At 41.7% G+C, this 17,398-nt stretch overlaps 1 protein-coding gene across 2 annotated transcripts in view; it reads left to right on the forward strand.

The window, feature by feature from the left end:
* The first annotated feature begins 4,076 nt into the window (after window positions 1-4,076).
* Window positions 4,077-17,398, forward strand: part of NAB1 (NGFI-A binding protein 1 (EGR1 binding protein 1)) — an 18,710-nt gene continuing 5,388 nt past the window's right edge. Inside the window, exons 1-3 of one of the 2 annotated variants that reach the window (XM_009890143.1) lie at window positions 4,077-4,958; window positions 10,630-10,763; window positions 11,785-11,836. In XM_009890143.1, the coding sequence (XP_009888445.1) occupies window positions 4,077-4,958; window positions 10,630-10,763; window positions 11,785-11,836 (1,068 nt within the window). The remainder of the gene's footprint in view (window positions 4,959-10,629; window positions 10,764-11,784; window positions 11,837-17,398) is intronic. The other variant, XM_009890144.1, reaches the window with a different exon arrangement.

The raw sequence follows: 17,398 nt of genomic DNA on the forward strand, positions 1-17,398 counted from the left end.
ATCCCACAACTCCCGAGTTTTCCTTCTCCCGATACTTCACCCACATCCACCACCTGCTTACTGCAGCCGTGTATCTTCCTGCCACCTCCGGGAAATGTGCGGCTCTGAACTCGGACCAGGCGGAACGGGAAGAAACGGGTGTTTTCCCGTGCTTAAAGATGTTGAGCTCGTGTGCTGCTACCGGGGGTTGTCTAGATAGAGGGGGCCTGTTGCAGGAATAGGTTGTGATTCCTGCACTGATTGTTTACAAATATTTAGTAGTGCTCTGTGGTGTCTCTGTGGTTGTTGTTTTCCTTTTTCCTAGGAGTTATGTTTGTGGTCAGAGTTAAGGTGACATCCAGCATTTGGAGAGGAGGGCATGGCGTGTGGGGTGATAGGCTGTGGATGTGAATGAGGTAATGTGGAAAATGAGAATGCATGGTTGTGGGTTGCAAAAGCTGAGTGAAAAATCTAACTTGTGATTTCCTGGTTCTTCTGTGGCTATGACAGCATGCAGCCTTGCATGTATTTTAAACAGCTTTTGTCTGTTAATGGGGAATTTCCTTGCGTCTTTGTTCTATATGTGGAAAATGTAAAAGACAGCTGCTCTTCTCTGTGTGTTCCCACACTCCTTACTGGTATGGATGGTGAGCAAAGAAAGGGGAGAAGTAGCAGCTCAACTGCCATCGCCGTGTTCATTTATTGTTGCAGACCTTCCCGTGCCAGCTTCGCATTCCCGCCTTTTGCCGTAAAAGGGTTTGCAGTTGGCCGTACCTTAGAAGATCTACTTGCTTGCTCCTAAGGCAGCAGATCATTCTGGTTAGCTTCTTAGGGCTTGCCAGAGGACATTACCAGGCTGTTACTCCTGAACCAGGTTTGTTTGGGATCACAGATTAGAAAGCCTCAGACTTACTGAGCAGGCTGTGGAAGAGGGGGAACACACACGGTGCCCCAGGGTTTTACCCAAGGTGCTCTCCCTGGTGAGGACCATACACAAGTCTCCTGGCTGTGAGCTTGCCCCGTGTCTTCTCATTGCGTAACCTCTTCTCATGCTCACCCTTTGCCCCAAAAGCATGGTCCCCGCTGCGCTAAGAAATGAGAACAGCAGTGGTGGAAAACAGCACTTTACATCTCTTAGATGCAATTTAAAGGTCATCTGAAAGATGTGTGGTGCTGAGACTTGAGTGGGTGTGCTCAGGCTTTGCTGTAGCCAGATAGGTAAGCAGAGCCAGGCAGCACCAGCAGTGTCATGTGTCCTTTGGGTTAACGGTCTTTTCTGATTCCGGCAGCGCTGCGCTGCTTCCTCAGCAAACCTTGTTTGTTGCTTGTCCTCCTCCTAAGCCTCGGCGTGCTTCTCCGGGTTGACTGGCTTACCTGCTTTCCTGGCTTTGTAGGCTGTGAGCTGAGATGAACCAGTGGAGCGGACCAGTAGTGTCTGGAAAAGCAACGTAGCTGGTGGCGTGGTGAGGCTGTCTTGGGAAGGGGAGGGAGCCTTCCCCTCATAAAAGTTTAGAAGTACTTGGGATGTCGTTGAGGTGAGTGCAGAAGGAACTCAGTTTAATGAGAGGAGAAAAGAGGTCAAAACGAGGAGGTTTTGGAAATGTCTTCTCTGCAGAAATTGGTAGCAATCTTAAACGGAAAATTTGTGTGGCCCTCTCAGGAGTTACTGTACTAAATTTGGAAAACAGAATTGGTCTTTAAAGTACAAAACAAAGGGGTTTTAGTCTTGCTTTAAATGCAAATCTCAACGCAGTCTGAACTGTGGACTCGCTACTGACGCCTCCATAGTACATATTAATCCAGTTTTATCTGTCATGAGGAGATTTGTTGATTAGAAGCCTCCAGGTAAAGGCTGCTCGTGGACTGTTGCTGCTCTTCCAGCCTGTGGGCTGGAAAAATGAGCTCCATGCCTTGCCTGGAGCTCTTAGGCTGTGTGTAATTTCACTGCCACCGTCCTCCCAGGATTCAATTTAGCGCTCTGCACAAAGTCCATTTATGTAGATTTTGTGCCAAGATGGATGACTTTGAGAGCAAACGGGTATTCTTGTAACAGTTATATAAGTTAATTTTTTGTATTGGTGGTAGAAAGTCAACATCATTTGAAATGGGAGGGTAGGAACAGTTTACTGAAATGCCGCTAAACCATAAGCTGTTAGTTTTGTCTGTCTTGTCAAAGTCTGGATGGAATGGGAGGATTTTTCTAAGAATTTCTGTGAAGTAATGACAATTTTTAAAATATTGAATTACGTACTGTTTAAAGGATTACCTTAAGTGATTTTCCTCATTTTCTTTCTCATTTCCACATCTTTGAGTGTAGATGGTACTTAATTGTTTTTCTGCAATTAACTATTATTTTTGAAAACTAAACAGTATTTCTAAAATATGTTTACAGTTTCGCCCCAAGTTCCAAAGCATGCGATTTATTAGCTCTTAAGCTTGCCAGCAGCTCCTTGAGGTGGCTGTTCAGATCTAAGCGGCTATTGCTGTCCATTCTGTCTAACAAATACCAACGTACAAAGAACGATGCAGCTGGTGGGTTTGGGTTTTTGGTAATTTTTTTTGGTTTTTTTCCTCAGGGCTTTTCTTCCTGAAGAGATTATTTGTAGGTATTCTGTTGCTGCCACATACATTTTTGTAAGGTTTCTGTTGGCCTCCTAATTTTATTTTTCTCTAGTAGAGTTTTAATCAAAGTTTTGTAGCAAAAGCCTGATCTTTCAGGTGCCTTCTGAATAGCAGTTGAGTTCCATTTGTTACATCTGTACATTTATTTTGAGTAGCTGAAGAAAAAGCACATATTGTAAAAACACAATATGCAAGAGTGCATCGTGTAAAAATAACTTCAATTTTAGTTTTACTTCTGATTATCAGTCTCCTAATGCCCTAAGCATACATATATGTTCTTGCATCAGAGTTTTTTGGGGAGAGGGGTTGCACGTGACTGAGTTTTCCCCCCAGTGTGTGCAAACCGTTCTGTAAGTGCTGATTTTTAGGTTTCAACTGCGCGTTTTTTAAAGTACAATGCGATTGTAGAGCCAGAGTAATGTTAGCAGACCAGCTCCATGTTTTAGTTCCGTTACTTTCCCAACCAACTATAAATTACATGCTTTAGACCTTATTGATTGGTGGTTTAGCTTAATACAGTAATACTGGAAATTATCCGCTTGTAGTTATGAAAGCTATCGTAGAGTGAAGAGGTGTATGTGTGTGAGAGATCTTAGAATTCTCTGAAGAGTTTATTATTTGTGGGCTAACTGTGGATAACGGGTTTTATGAAGTTGAAACTTGTGCAAATGTTTTTTCTGCAGCCATAAGAGTAGAATACTGCTGCAGTTTGTCTGTTGGGAGCCCTTAGAGCTCAATTGCTGTACTGCTGAACGGTATTTCATGTCTTAAGTATCCATGACATGCAGGCCTGTTGGCAAATGGAACAGACAGGTGAATTAAAAATAATGTTTCTGAGCTATCTGTGTTGGAATCCATCAGTATTTTCGCTTTGTCTGCGGGTGTTGCTGCCATAATTAAGATCAGCAGAGGCATTAGGTCCTTTTTATGTGAAATGGGGGAAACTGTAGAAGTACTTGGTTCTGAAACAGCCTCTTACTGATCCAGCTTCATTAATCCTCTGGGGTTCTGTGAAGCGCTTTTCTTTGTTGCTTTCCTTTTACAGTCGTCCACACTGCTGTAGGGGAAATTATTTGAGAATTAAGGAGAATCGAAACTGATGAGCTTTTTTTTCTTCAGGGGATCAAGTATTCAGTAATTCTTCGGAATGTTTTGTGATCATTTTGATCTGAAGATATAAAAGAGAGTCAAGTAGAAGCAGTGAGCAATATTGAATGACATTCTTGGGAACAAACATGAAGTGGGAATGCTGAAAACAAGCTGGCTTCATGTTTGAATCATCTTTTTTGTAGGTGCATCGCAACTATCTGCTAATTTGTTTTTTCACAAATGTTTCCATTAAGTTAACTAGTCAAAAAATAGAGCTATCGCCCCTTTTTTCATTCCCAGGTGTGTTCTTATAATGAGAGAAAGAAATCTTGTCCTCTGAGTTGACAGCCTTACGGAAGGATGGGCGATGGGGGGAATGCATCTGGATGTCAGTGTTCTGGTGCTCATCTTCTCTCTGTTTTTACTGTTTGCAGGTTCTGTCATCCGTGATGGCGTCAGCTCTACCCAGAACCCTTGGGGAATTGCAGCTGTATCGAATACTACAAAAAGCAAATCTCTTATTCTACTTCGATGCCTTTATTCAGCAGGGTGGCGATGATGTCCAGCAGCTCTGTGAAGCAGGTGAAGAGGAGTTTTTGGAGATAATGGCTCTCGTAGGCATGGCTAGCAAGCCGCTTCATGTCCGAAGGCTGCAGAAGGCTTTGAGGGACTGGGTCACAAACCCTGGTCTTTTTAACCAGCCACTCACCTCCTTACCGGTCAGCAGCATTCCAATATATAAGCTTCCGGAAGGGTCTCCGGCGTGGCTGGGGATATCCTGCAGCAGTTACGAAAGGAACAGCAGCACCAGAGAACCTCACCTGAAGATTCCGAAATGTGCTGCCACGACGTGTGTGCAAAGCGTGGGCGCGAGTAAATCCGATGTGGTGGGGAACTTATCGCTGCAGAGCGGCAGTGAACCGAGACTCTGGCAAGGACACCACACCACAGAGAGTGAACATAGTCTTTCCCCAGCTGACCTTGGCTCTCCAGCTTCACCAAAGGAAAACAGTGAGACCCTGGATGCCGCTGCTGCTCTGTCAGTTGCTGAATGCGTAGAACGTATGGTTCCCTCCCTGCCCAAAAGTGACTCGAATGAAGTCAAGGAGTTACTGAAAACAAATAAGAAACTGGCAAAGATGATTGGTCACATCTTTGAGATGAGCGATGAGGACCCTCACAAAGAGGAGGAGATCAGGAAGTACAGTGCAATATATGGCAGATTTGACTCGAAAAGAAAGGATGGCAAGCATCTCACCCTCCATGAGGTAAAATACCTTGAGCGACAGTGGGCTTCCTCCCCTATTTCTACACCTTTTATGAGCTGTTGTTCACAGGGTACACTGTTTGTACGGGCAGTTCTCACTGGGTGACGAGAGTTGTGTGTCTTACAGGAGCCATAGGCAGTCCTGCCCTGGGATAGAAATCTCGGGTGCAGCAGAAGTACCCTTTCTTGGGTGGGTTGTGTATATGCATGCACAGATGACTTCAGCTTGGTCTCACCAGACTGCTCGGTCACTGGTACAGCCTGTCAGGCAGAGGGTTTAAACAGTTTGGCGCTGAAATAGCAAACCAGGATTGCGCTGAGCGTGGCCGTTGGATTCTAAGCATTCGGCACATTTTTAAAGCAGTCCTGTCTTGGTATTCCCTTGCAACTTTGAGAGCAGAGAGTTTGTTTGGAAGATTAGTAGCTAAAATCACTTGTGTCTGGTAACAAGATCACCTGGCTTGGTTACTGCCCTCTGCTGTCTTCCCTCACCTTGAGACCCTGCCCTCAAGGACAAAAGGATTCTGCTGATGAGGTCTCTAAACCCAGTGGGGTGGGATTTTTTTGTGTTTTGAGTTGGGATGAAGTTTAATTACACAACCTGTGGGTTTTTTTGGGCACAGTGGTCTTAAGCTGGTCAAGTGAAGTGTGAGGAGGAAGGGAAAGGACTGTCTCCAGTATTGATGGGTGGCTGTAGTTTGAAGGGTTGTCCTTTAATACCTGCATGGCATCTGTTCCCTCTTGTCCTTAAATGTCCACACGGGCCTCCTTTGCTTCTCTTCTGGCGTTCTTGAGGCTCACACTACACATGTTGTAACACAATAGGTGTGTCTGTGTGGGGAATAGTTCTCTAGTGCCAAAGTGCAGTACAAGAGGAGAACAAACATTAATTCAAAGCAGTGCCAAAACGCTGTTGATATGAATGCTGCATCAGCATTTTCACAGTTAACAGTGATTGCAAAATTTCAGTTGGATTTAAAATTTGGCATGTAAGGCTTAGCTCCCAAAAGGAAAGGCAATGTTTATATTACAGGAGTGCCAAAAAAACTGTACTGGCTTTAGCCTTTTTTTGCCTCAAGAAGTTGTTTTGTAGGTGTGTGATCCATAGCATAAGACTAGGTTCTCTTTATGGTTCTGAGTAGAAGGGCAGAAGGAAACAAGGCCTATTTCTTTACATTTTTGTTTATGTATTTATATTTATTTATAAAGCAACCGCACATCACCAGCACTGACTTCACTAGGGCCTTTACTACAGACTGGGGAGATGCTTCCAAAGAAACTTGTCGGTAGTCAGCTGCCTTTTTACCACACAGTTTCAGTTGTGCAGCTTTCACTTGCGTACTTTGTGGCTTTATGTTGAACACTTAAAATCTATGAATTCATCCAGTGTGCAAGAATGGATCTCGTCTTACTCCCCTGACCTTGTGGAAGTCTATCCCATAACAGAACAAGTTGCGTATGAGATGGAGGCAGGTTTTGAAAGGATTAATTGTGTAGATGCCCTGCGTCTGTTGCTGCAGTCAGGATTTGGAGAAAGGGGGTTTTCCCCACCTGAGGACGGAGGCAATCAAGGTGTACAACGTGTGCAGCTGTGTGCTTTTGCAGTCTCTCTCTGGGGTAGCGACTGCAGAAAACAGTCTGAAATCTGGGCAGACTTCTTGTAGGATAGGTTCCTGGCATCCGACAGTGTAATGGGAGGTGGGTGCTGGGGCCAGCTTTTGTGTCAGGTGTGTGGTAGGCTCAGGAGCGGCTCTACGAAGCTGGAATAGTGAATAGCGGGGTGGTAGTTTGAAGGAGCAGCATAGCAAAGAACTGGAAGAAAGGACAACTGCTCTGCCTTCTTAATTTTTTTTTTTTTTTAGTACTGCACTACAGATCTTTACAACATTTTAAAACCACGTTTAAAAATGGAATGAGAGCATGGTTTGGCTTTAGGAAATATTTCTATCGCTATTATGATTAAGGGCACAAGATCAAAGGAGTATGTGGTTGACTTATGCCTCACTTACGCATGTGGGGCCTCGCTGAACTTGATGGGAACTGCACACATGCAAGCAAGAAGAATTTGCTCATAATTGGTTTACTGTTTGCTTAAAGAGGCCGGATTTTACAAAGTTTTGTCTTGAACAGTTTTCTCTCCATTTCCATTTTAAAGCAGAAAATATACAAATAGTAGCAATGACACCATTTTTTTTTTTTTAAAAAATCTGCTAAACCAGAGTTTGCCTTTTGTAAACTCAACTTCAATGGATTTTTGTTTTTGATGGCTTAAACAATTTGCTGTTCAGAAGGAAGGACCTCAAACAACCAGGGAGGTAAGTTTCTGCTTGTCCAGAGACACTGTTTCTACACGTGCTAATACATTCCAAGGCTGTCATTTTGCCTTACAGTTCAAGGTTTCTCCTTGCAGCTGGCAATGAACAGCTGAATAAACTTCACTGTGAATTTAAAAAGCTTAAGCAGGGGTTAGCTTTTTAATGTAAAGATCAGGGCAGTTCTGTCTCCTCAAGCAGAGTGGAGCTGCATGCAAATTTAACTCAAACTTGATGGAATTACTTGGTGGTGAATTAGTGAGAATATTCTCTGTTTCAGTATGAACACTGGAGTGTCTCAGAGGGCTTGAGCAGCCATTAGAGGCCAGTGAGAGCTGTAGGCACTGAACTGGTTTGGAAGTGGATGCTATTGGTAGGATTATCTGCATAGGGCACTGATCTAGCACAAGATCTGATGCAGAATCTTTCAAAGACGTTGCAAAATTAGTAAACTTACTGTCCTTAACCCATCCCATTGTCTCAGTATTACACAGCTTTTCAAGCACGGAGAGAGAGCACTTTATGTTTAAAGTTGGACTGGAGGAGGGATGAGTACAAGGCATGCCCTTGAACTTGGTGACCCATGCATGTTTGAGTCAGATTTGTAATTTGCGTGTTAATATTTCAGTGCTTGTCTAGGTACCTATAAAACCGAAAAAAATCCTGTTTAGTAGTGTGAGAAACAGGAATAAGAAATGCAAGTAATAAATTCTGTCTAGCTCGGGCTTTTCCTTTTCTTTTGCTGACTCACCAAAACAGTAGGGCTTGGTATTTAATTATGTGTTTTTTTTAGTGGGGGAATCTATGAACCCCATCAGATGGGAACATACCCATCCCTCTCCATAGAGCCTGTGCTCCGTAGTTATGTGCTGCTCTGTGTCATTAAGGCTTCCAGCAAACAGAATCTTTATTTTTAGGCATGCAACACTTTCTATCTCTAGTATTATGCCTCTTGAAAAAGCAGGAAGCCATGATGCACTTCAATTCACTAAGTCTGGATGTGACCTGAAAGAAGAAACCAGGAAAAACAAACAAACAAACATTTGGCTTTTCTCATATATTAGGATAAACAGCATTTGCCAACAACTACCCAAAGCATTTTCAGTCATTTCAGCTCTTTGCAACCTTTCAACACTTTATTGAGGGAGAAAAAACATCTCAAATTGTTCTGTAAGCATTAGCCATATTATTCATCCTCAGCAAAGCAGTAAACATCGCGGTTACAGGACTTAGTGCCTGATTTGGGTGGTAATTCTTTTTATCAGTGTTGTATTACTCTTTTTTTTTTTTTTTTTGTATCTCCCCCCTCCCCCCCTGTTTTTTCTGAAAAGATGGGCATTGTAGAACAACTCTTCCTGTCTAAGGGATAATAGTTTGTTATTTTAGTACATTGTATTGTAGGAACATATTAACCTAGAGATGTTTTACAGATGAAACCTAAACTTCCCGCCCTTGTACATCTGATCTCTGAGAGATTAATTTTTTTTTTGCCTGTACAGAGACTAAAGGATCAAACAACATATCTAGTTTGCCTGTTAAAGACATGTTTGTACTCTGATTAGCATTCAGGTATTGCAGGAAATGCCCTACTCGGATTGGGGGCTTTTATGCTAAACATAGGAAAAAGTGCTCGTGAAATATTAGGAACAGCAGTTCTGCGTGGGGTTTTACTAGAAATACTGCATGGGCACAGGCCGCTGAGAGAATCTCAGCTCTTCTGATACTTATTTTTGTTTTTTCAACCTCCCTGGAGAACAAGTGTTGCATTAGGCAAAATATTTTTTTTCTAATTTGGATGGCATCAAGCACTGCGGCGAAGGAACGGCATGGTTGTGTGTTGTTCACGTCTTATAACAGCTTCTATGGAGCTGGATGGAGCATGCGGTGTTTCGGGTGAATTGCTGGCCTCTGTGGTTTAATTCACAAGTAACATTCCGCAGTGTGGTAGACAGTGGGCTAAAGGAGCGAGTTTCTTAGCCTTCTCCCAAGAGATACTATTTAACTGCAGACTTGCTGGTCTGTCCTCAGCTTCACCTTCCATCAGCTTCCGTGAAAAGTGCTTCTTGTACGAGCAGTGTTTTTTGTGTCTGAGGTCACACGTGTCCAGTCCTGCCCATCCTCGGCTGCATAACCCTGTGCGCTGAACTGCGGCTGTTCTTTGCACTGACAGATCAAGGGTTGGGGATGGCACATCTCAATCCATCATGAATATGCTGACTGGAAAACCTAGCTGCTTTGTAATATTCACTAGCCTGAGACAGATACAGAACATATTGTTGACAGTAGCAGCAAATCTTAGGCTGTGCTCATTTGCGAGAAGCCAAGCCTATTCGAAGCAGCTTAATTTCCAGAAATAGTAGAAGAGTTGTGGGCATTTGGGAAAAATACCTGTAGTATTCAGTTGGCCTCTTGCTGTTATGCCTCATTACAAGTGCTGGCTGTTCTTCAGCTGAGGAAGAAGTGAAAATGTCTCTTCAGCCCTTCATCACAGTGGAAGGAGCAGGGGATCTTCTCTCCAGCACCTCAGTTTCAGTGTCTCTTTTTGCGTTAATAATTTTGTTGTTTGTCCGTATTGTTGACCATAGCTATTTCAGACAGCACTATTGTTAAACTGGTATAATTAATGACAGTATCACCATCTCCTATAGACTTCTGAAGAGCATTGCGAAACCATTTTGAGCCTTAACTTAATGTGGGTTTTTTTTCCCCCTCTTTGTGAAACTATTGCCAGCAGCAGAGGCACTAGAAATGTGTCCCGGCAGGCTCAGGAAAACATCCTTGTTACAAGTTACATTTGATTCATGTCTGAAGATAGTCTTCACAAACATGAGGGTGAGAAACATAGCTAAAAAAAGTTTAATCGTTTCTTAAACCATCACCTTCTACAGAATTTATGCTGTATTCACCAGGGAAAGCCATCTGTACCCACACTGTCATTTTTTTATTTTTTTTTTCCGAGTCCTGGGCATATTGCGTTTATAAAAATAGTATTCCCTGTAAACTAGGCTTTGGAAGCCAAACACTGTGAACGTTCAGAGCTACTGTTTTATACTGAGATTTAATTAATGCTGGTATGAGGCACAAGCAGCACACATTGAGAGAGTCTTAACAATAATGTTTTACTTTAAAGGATGTTAAATGCACCAACTACATTTATATCTTTTCTCTTCCCAGAGGCTTACCTGGCTTGGTAAGGGTATAAATAAATTGAAGAAACCCTCCAGGGTTTAGCATACAATTATAGGTAATTTTAGTTGCTATTGAAATTTTATATTATTTCAGAAGAACAGGTACTTTTATAGGCACAATGGGTGAAATTATGCAAAATCATGAATCCCTGTTTTTGTGTTTAATTTCCAGCTAACAGTTAATGAAGCAGCCGCTCAGCTGTGTGTAAAAGATAACGCGTTGTTGACCAGGAGAGATGAACTCTTCGCACTAGCTCGGCAAATCTCTCGAGAAGTTACATACAAGTATACTTACAGGACCACCAAGTAAGGTTTTAATTAACTCAAAGGACCTTTACTTTCAGGGAACTAATCAGTCTGATAGCATTTCTTTTGAAGCACTAGGGATGCTTTCTTCTTGCTCTTTAGCTAGCAAAGTGCTCTTCTGAGGAGGGTAGGAAAATGCTATTTAAGTCGTGAAGCTTTTAAACTGCTAAGATTTAGCTGTCTTGAATTGCCTTTTTATTTGCTCTCTAGTTTTCCAGATTTTGCAGGGATAGTGCATGTTGAGAGACATCTGAGAGACTGGCAGTTTCAAGTATTTGAGGCATTTGTGTACTTCAAGGTTCATGTGAATAGGCAGAGTAGCCAAAGCTGCTTCATGTATCAATTATTTTTTTTTCCATATACAGATTTGGCTTGTTAGTTTCGAGGGAATGAGAAAGATAAGGTCACAGGGAGTGGCTTACAAACTTGCTCGAGAAGAACTGAAGCTGAGTCCTAATGTCAGTTGTTACTGTTCTGTTAAATGAACTGCCCTTATGAAGAAGTAACAAAGGCTTAACAGCTTTTAAATACATTTAAAACATTAGAATTAATAAATAGGATTGAAAGCCTTGATACTTTCTGTGTATTATTTTTAAATGTCAACTCCTCGATGTGTAATGCAATGTCCTATCAAAATACACTTTCCTACACTTCTAGGAGCTTTTTATGGTTTTCCTTTGCTACCCTTTCTTCCACAGTGATTAATGTAAATATACATCCATTCTGGGTAAACAATGCCAAAGGCATTCCTGTAATTCTCTCTGCTCAGGTAGCTTTCCTTTCCGTTAGGAAGAAAAGTGTGTGAGTCTCAACACTTTTGGAACGAATGCAAGCTCCTTGTATTCCTCTATACTTGAGTGACGTTTACTGCCAAGTCCAAGTGAATTGAAGGCTTTTTCTGTGCATCTCACTTGTTCTTGCCCAATTTTTTTTTTTCCCCTTGACTCTGTTTTTCACGATTATTTCTGATAGTCAGGGTTAATGTGCTGTTTGCTGATAGTGTATGTGTCTTCTCTTCTAGATCAAAATGTGGAGAAAGGGATGAGCTGTCACCAAAGAGAATCAAGATAGAGGTACAGTATTGTGACTCCTGTATTTTGACCTATGCATGCTAAAATTCACTTTTGTTTTGAAGGGATCTATCTTAAGGAAATTTGTCAAAAAGGCATTTGACAGGCAGTTGATGGGTGTGAGAGAGAGAGGGGGAGACCATCACCACTGTCTCTATAAATGTAAATGTTTAATGGAGAAACCTGTAGGAGCAGGGGTAAAAGAGTAGGATTTGCTTTGTGGTAAAGTTAATCTCAGTGTTTTGCACTCTGAGTGACTAGGAGGGGGAGGAATGGGACTTCCTGACTTCCTGTAGTGGAATAAGCTCAAGCGCTATAGGACGTCTTCTCATAAGGCCTCCTGCTTTTACGTCAGTGTGGGGTGAAGTTTTCTTAGTTTGCTTGAGTCAGCTTTTGATCATGTCCAGGATCCAGAGTTCTGGATAAGGATTGATGGCGGAATACCAGCCATCTCTGACTATGCTATAAATTATAAAACTGATCATATTGAAAAGTCAAAAGCTAACTAAAGGCTGTATCTGTTGACACAAATGGCTGTATTTGTAGATACTAATTTACAGGGGTTTTGTAATTATTTTTCTGTAAAAAGCACATGTATACATGGCTAATGTATACACCTGCACAAGATGTTGCTTAGGGAGATGCTGGGAGTTTCTTGTTAGGAGTGCAGGAGCAACATATATGTGTTTTATCTTTTTCTTCAGTTACCACTGCTGGAAAGTAAATTGGAGGCCCTTTAAAAAGTAATTTTTAATAAAAATAACTAAAAAAAAAAAAATTGTATGTATGTATACCTATATACCTCATAAGAATAGCAAATACGACTTTTTAATTTATATTTTAAACAAATTACCGTTTCACTGTTAATGTGGGTATCTAATTCATCCTTAGTGTTGTGGATTTTTTTTTTGTTGTACTGTATACTTCAAAAGGTGTAGGTTAAATGTGCGTTAGAATGTAAGCTAGGCCTGAGCTAGATTTGTATGTGACGTGGGTAGGTGATATATTCTTTAACTGGCGAGGATAGTAGCAATGTATTCTGGAACTTGTTTCCCATACATAACTCATTCTGTGATAAATGATGCAGTGAATGCAAGGCTTTCATCTTTTCAGTAGCACAAGACTTTGTTACCTGTACAAAGTCTTTTCCTGTGAGGCAAACCCCAGTGCGAGCAGTTAGTTTTGAAAAGGCACTTCTGAATAGGTATCAAGGAGTTCATCTTTTTTATTTATTTATTAAGTTCCATCAGTCTGTGTACAGTTGTAGTTTGAGTTTATGTAACACAAAATACACATGTGCATTGAGGATTTTCTGGTAGCTTTGACGATAAGTCAATAATGTCATTTATGTGTCTTAGGATTTGCTTTGACCTATTCTTGTTCTCACAAAAAAGAGCAGGGAAAAACTACATTAACCACCTTCACTGTTATCTACCTTGACCAACACGTTGCAGGATGGTTGTTTGTCTCCCCTCTTTTGTCTAGTCCTAATTTGTAAGAGCTGGTGGGGAGCTGCCACTCCTCTGCTTGACATAGTATTTCAATGACTATTAGATTTCAACATTAGGAAGTTTTTCCTTCATTCAGTAATAATTGATGATGAGCAAGTATCTAAAATGACACACACTGCAAGGGAGGTGCTTTTTTTTTTCACAAGATCTTCATTGAAAGAAAAACTAAAATTAAAATCCAGAAAAATACAGGCTGAAACTTCAGTTTTTTGGAGAGCAGGAAATTTGGGCAGCCTTAGAGGGATGTGCATTCTCTTAGTTTCTGTATGGTGAGATCTTAAGAGTGCAGAAGGCCTGCTTTCTCTAGGCACTTTTTAGTTCAGCAATTCTGAAGAAGGATGTTTACTCGGTTTCTGTTTATCTAAAATCACCAGTGATGTTAAAATGCTTGTGAAAATTTCATGTCCTAACTGTACAAATGACTATTTCGGTAATATGACTTTTTTCCAAAGTAAGAAATTGAAAATATAGCTAAATGAAATAATTCATTTGATAGCATAGCATTATTAATTTTGGAATGGCCAGTGTTGTTTTCAGCATAGAAGACTCCCATATTTGTAAGGAAAAAGACATCTAAGGAGTAAACTGTTACTTTGGTGCGTTATAATTCAGAGGTACGGCATAAATCGTGGACTTTTCTTCAAAGACATTTTAAAAAGATGCAGTACTACAGAGTAGATCACTTTTACATGTAGTGTTTTGGGTTCTTGGGGCTTGCATTTTGCAAAAAAATAAAAGGTCCTTTCTTAGTAGTACGTTTGGGGATTTTGTGGGAGGTTTTTTCTTGTTTGTTTTTGGAAAGAGGTAAAAATGAAAATGATAGCAAATGCTGCAGGTCCTTCCTTCTGTTCTGGATAAGCATTCCTTTTCCTGTTTTTAAAGTTGTAATGCTTCGTTGTGGCTCTGTTGGCTCCCTGTCATGCTAATATCATGCAGAGGATCTGAACATGGGTGATTTTTTTGTTGTTGTTGTAACTAGTTCTGTCTTTTTCTTTTTTCTTTCTTTTTTTTTTTTTGTGAAGGTCATTTTGCCTTTCTGTTTTAAGGCTGAACTCTGTATTTTGATTCACCATTCCTTTACCCATTAGTCATTAACGTCTCCGCAAAGCATGGTCTGAAATACTAGTGCTTGAATTTGGAAAGAGTTCACACCCTGTTTGCATAGTATAAAAGATTACTTAAAAAAAAGATGAGTTAATTTCCTGATATATAATGACACTTTAAAAAAAAAAAAACCAAAACCTCCAGAGAGACTCTGAAGGTCATCCTTGAGCAGAGCTAGCAGAGCTGTGTGTGCAAGCTGCAACATTGCCGGGTTACAGCCACCATTGTAAATTTATCCTCTTCAGGAATATGAAACTCACACAAGCAAGCATTACAAAGAAACAATATGCCATGAATTACATCAAATTACCTGTAAAAGCCTTTCTCTTCCCCTGCGAGCTCTCCCCCTCTTATTCGTAGAGTGGGTGGGCGAGCTGTGGGAGTGAAGTGTAGCGAGGAGAAGGGGAAAAAAATTCCAGGCAAATGACAGACTAGAGGTGTGGAGGGAGTGAAAAAGGGAATGGATTGAATTGGGATTTGGAAGCTGTTGATAAAAAAAAAAAAGGGGGGTTGTGGTTCCTAAATCTGCTGTGGACAAAAAGCAGGACAGGCAAACAGGGATGGAAACAGTGCATCCTCCTGCAGAGCAAGGATCTCTCCTGCATAGGTGTTGTAGGGTGGGGGCACCCCTTATTTTGTCATCTTCTGTGACTCAGTACTGGCACTGCTCTAAGCGATGAGCTGTTGTGGCACTAGCTTAGAAAGCAAAACAAGTCACAGGTATATCACGCAGAAGTCGCGGAGGGAGAGGCTGCTCAGCGCTGCTGCTTTGCGTTGGGGTTGAGGAGGTTCCCCCTCAGCGTCAGTGCGAACAACCAAGAGAGCAAAGAAGGAGAGTTTGAAATATATTCTCGCTGTCTGTGGTATAAAGGAATTGGTCTGATTGTCAGTGTCTCCGTTCAGTTGAACGAGAGGGGTGGGGAGAGCTTGGAAAAGCTCAGTGGGGGCACAGGCAGGAAGACCTGAGCAGAGGCTGCGAGGAAGCATCTTCCCTTGGTGCCGGTACGGGTGGAAGGAGAGGAGAGAAAAGGCCCACCTCCACCATCGCTGAGAAGGTTGGAAAGAAAACCAGTCGAAGTGTAGGATTTGTGTTTTTTCACAAAAACAGCAAAAGCAGTAGAAGCTCCTGTTTGCATAGGAAAAATGTCATTAGGGGGAGCAAAAAAGCACATGTGGGACTGAGAACATCTGCTGCACGAAGCCGTTTGAAAAACAACTGAGCGGCAGCATGGCAAAACAAAAATGCTGCGCTGTGTGCAGCAGGCCCTCCTGACCGCCGAGGGAGAAGGAACTGCCAGGGAAACCTGGTGCAGAGCAGGTCATGCCTGGCCCAGCCTGCTTCTCCTCAGCCCTTACCCACGGGGCAGCGGGGAGGAGAACAGCCAGCGATGGGGAAGGGCTCCAGGAAGGTGATGCAGAACTGCATCATCATCCGAGAGCTATCTGCGTGACTGATGGGTGACAGTCACGGCAAGAGGCAGCAATGGGCAGCCAGCCCTGTGTTTAGGAAATAGCCTTTGGTTTTGTATTGGCAAGTGATCGCAGATAGATTGTAAGAGCTGTGTTACCTGTTTTGTTGCAAAAATAGAGTCCTGAGTGATAGGTTTTTGTGTATTCGGTTTCTCGTCTTGCTACACATAATCGTTCTCCTCTCCCAGACAGATTCAGGTCTAACTATGAAAATGGCCAGTGCTCATGGAAGTGTGCTGCAAAGCCTTTGTTTCTAGAGGGTGAGGTTTTGTGGCAATTTACCTGGTTATGAAATTTTGCATACCTATCATGTTTATTTTTTCCCTGAGGGAGTACGTTGGGTGGATAAAAGCAATATGCAGTGTTCAGACAGATTATTTTTTTTTTTTTTTTCCTTCCCTTGGCATAAAGAATAGCTTTATTGGCATTACGTTGCACTGAGGGTCTGGGCACCTGACATGGGTCTGACCACCGCTCTGCAGGTCAGCGGGCAGCCTGCCAACAGCATGGACCTTGTAGTCCTTCCCCTGTGGTTTTTCTGAAAGATCACTTTTCTTGTTCTTGGGCTGTAGCCCATTTGTCCAGCTATTGTAAAAAAAAAACAAAAACCCAACAACTAAAAATAAAAATGTTATTTACATGCATGTGCTTCTAGAATCCACAAGGAAAATATACCTAATGTGGCATACTTTTGATAGCTGGGTGTAAGGATCCTCAGTGATAGATGTCACTGTTTTCAGGTTTGGGGACTGTCTTAAGATCTCGAGCTTCCTCTCACGTTTTAACAGTGTCACCTGTACTGTGCTTTTGTAAACATTTCTGGATGTTCCTCTATTTTACATGAGCTTTCGTTTTAGAATGCCAAGCAGGATAAATTTCTCATCTTCAACCTTTGCTTCGATGATTAATTTATTTTAATGGAATCTGGCAGGCTTTCACAGGAACTTTATTTGCTTTATTGGTACATATGCAAGCTGCAAAAGAGATTTGCATGTCATAAGCATTTGAGACTGAAAGACTTATTGAATCATGTTTTTCCATAGTATATAAAGTCTTTGCTACCCTACTTTTAAAATGGTGGTATTTCATTTTGTGATACTAGAATAGGTACAGTGTGAAATACATGGATTTTCAGTAGGCTTTGCTCAGTTTCTCAAGGTTAGTATATCCAGCTGCTGTACCTTATTCTTGACTAGATATAAACTTGATTTCTTAAGAATCTCCAAAGCTGCTATATGTAACGAGTGACAGAAACTACAGGCCTAAATCTGCCTGACGAAGCTGAATGTAAACTAGTTTAATGTCAGTGACAACAGTAGCCTGGATTCACCTGAAACTGAGAGAGATGAGATATGATTGTCTGTGTATACCATTTTAGGTATATAGCGGTTGTAGTAGAGGGGCTGTGTGTGTTTTACGCACAAACTTAAATGAAGTGGATAGCATGAACATGTAAATTGCAGTCCAGAATTTTCACAGC

Source organism: Charadrius vociferus, unplaced genomic scaffold, assembly GCF_000708025.1.
Source record: "Charadrius vociferus isolate BGI_N301 unplaced genomic scaffold, ASM70802v2 scaffold147, whole genome shotgun sequence".
Lineage (NCBI taxonomy): Eukaryota > Metazoa > Chordata > Aves > Charadriiformes > Charadriidae > Charadrius > Charadrius vociferus.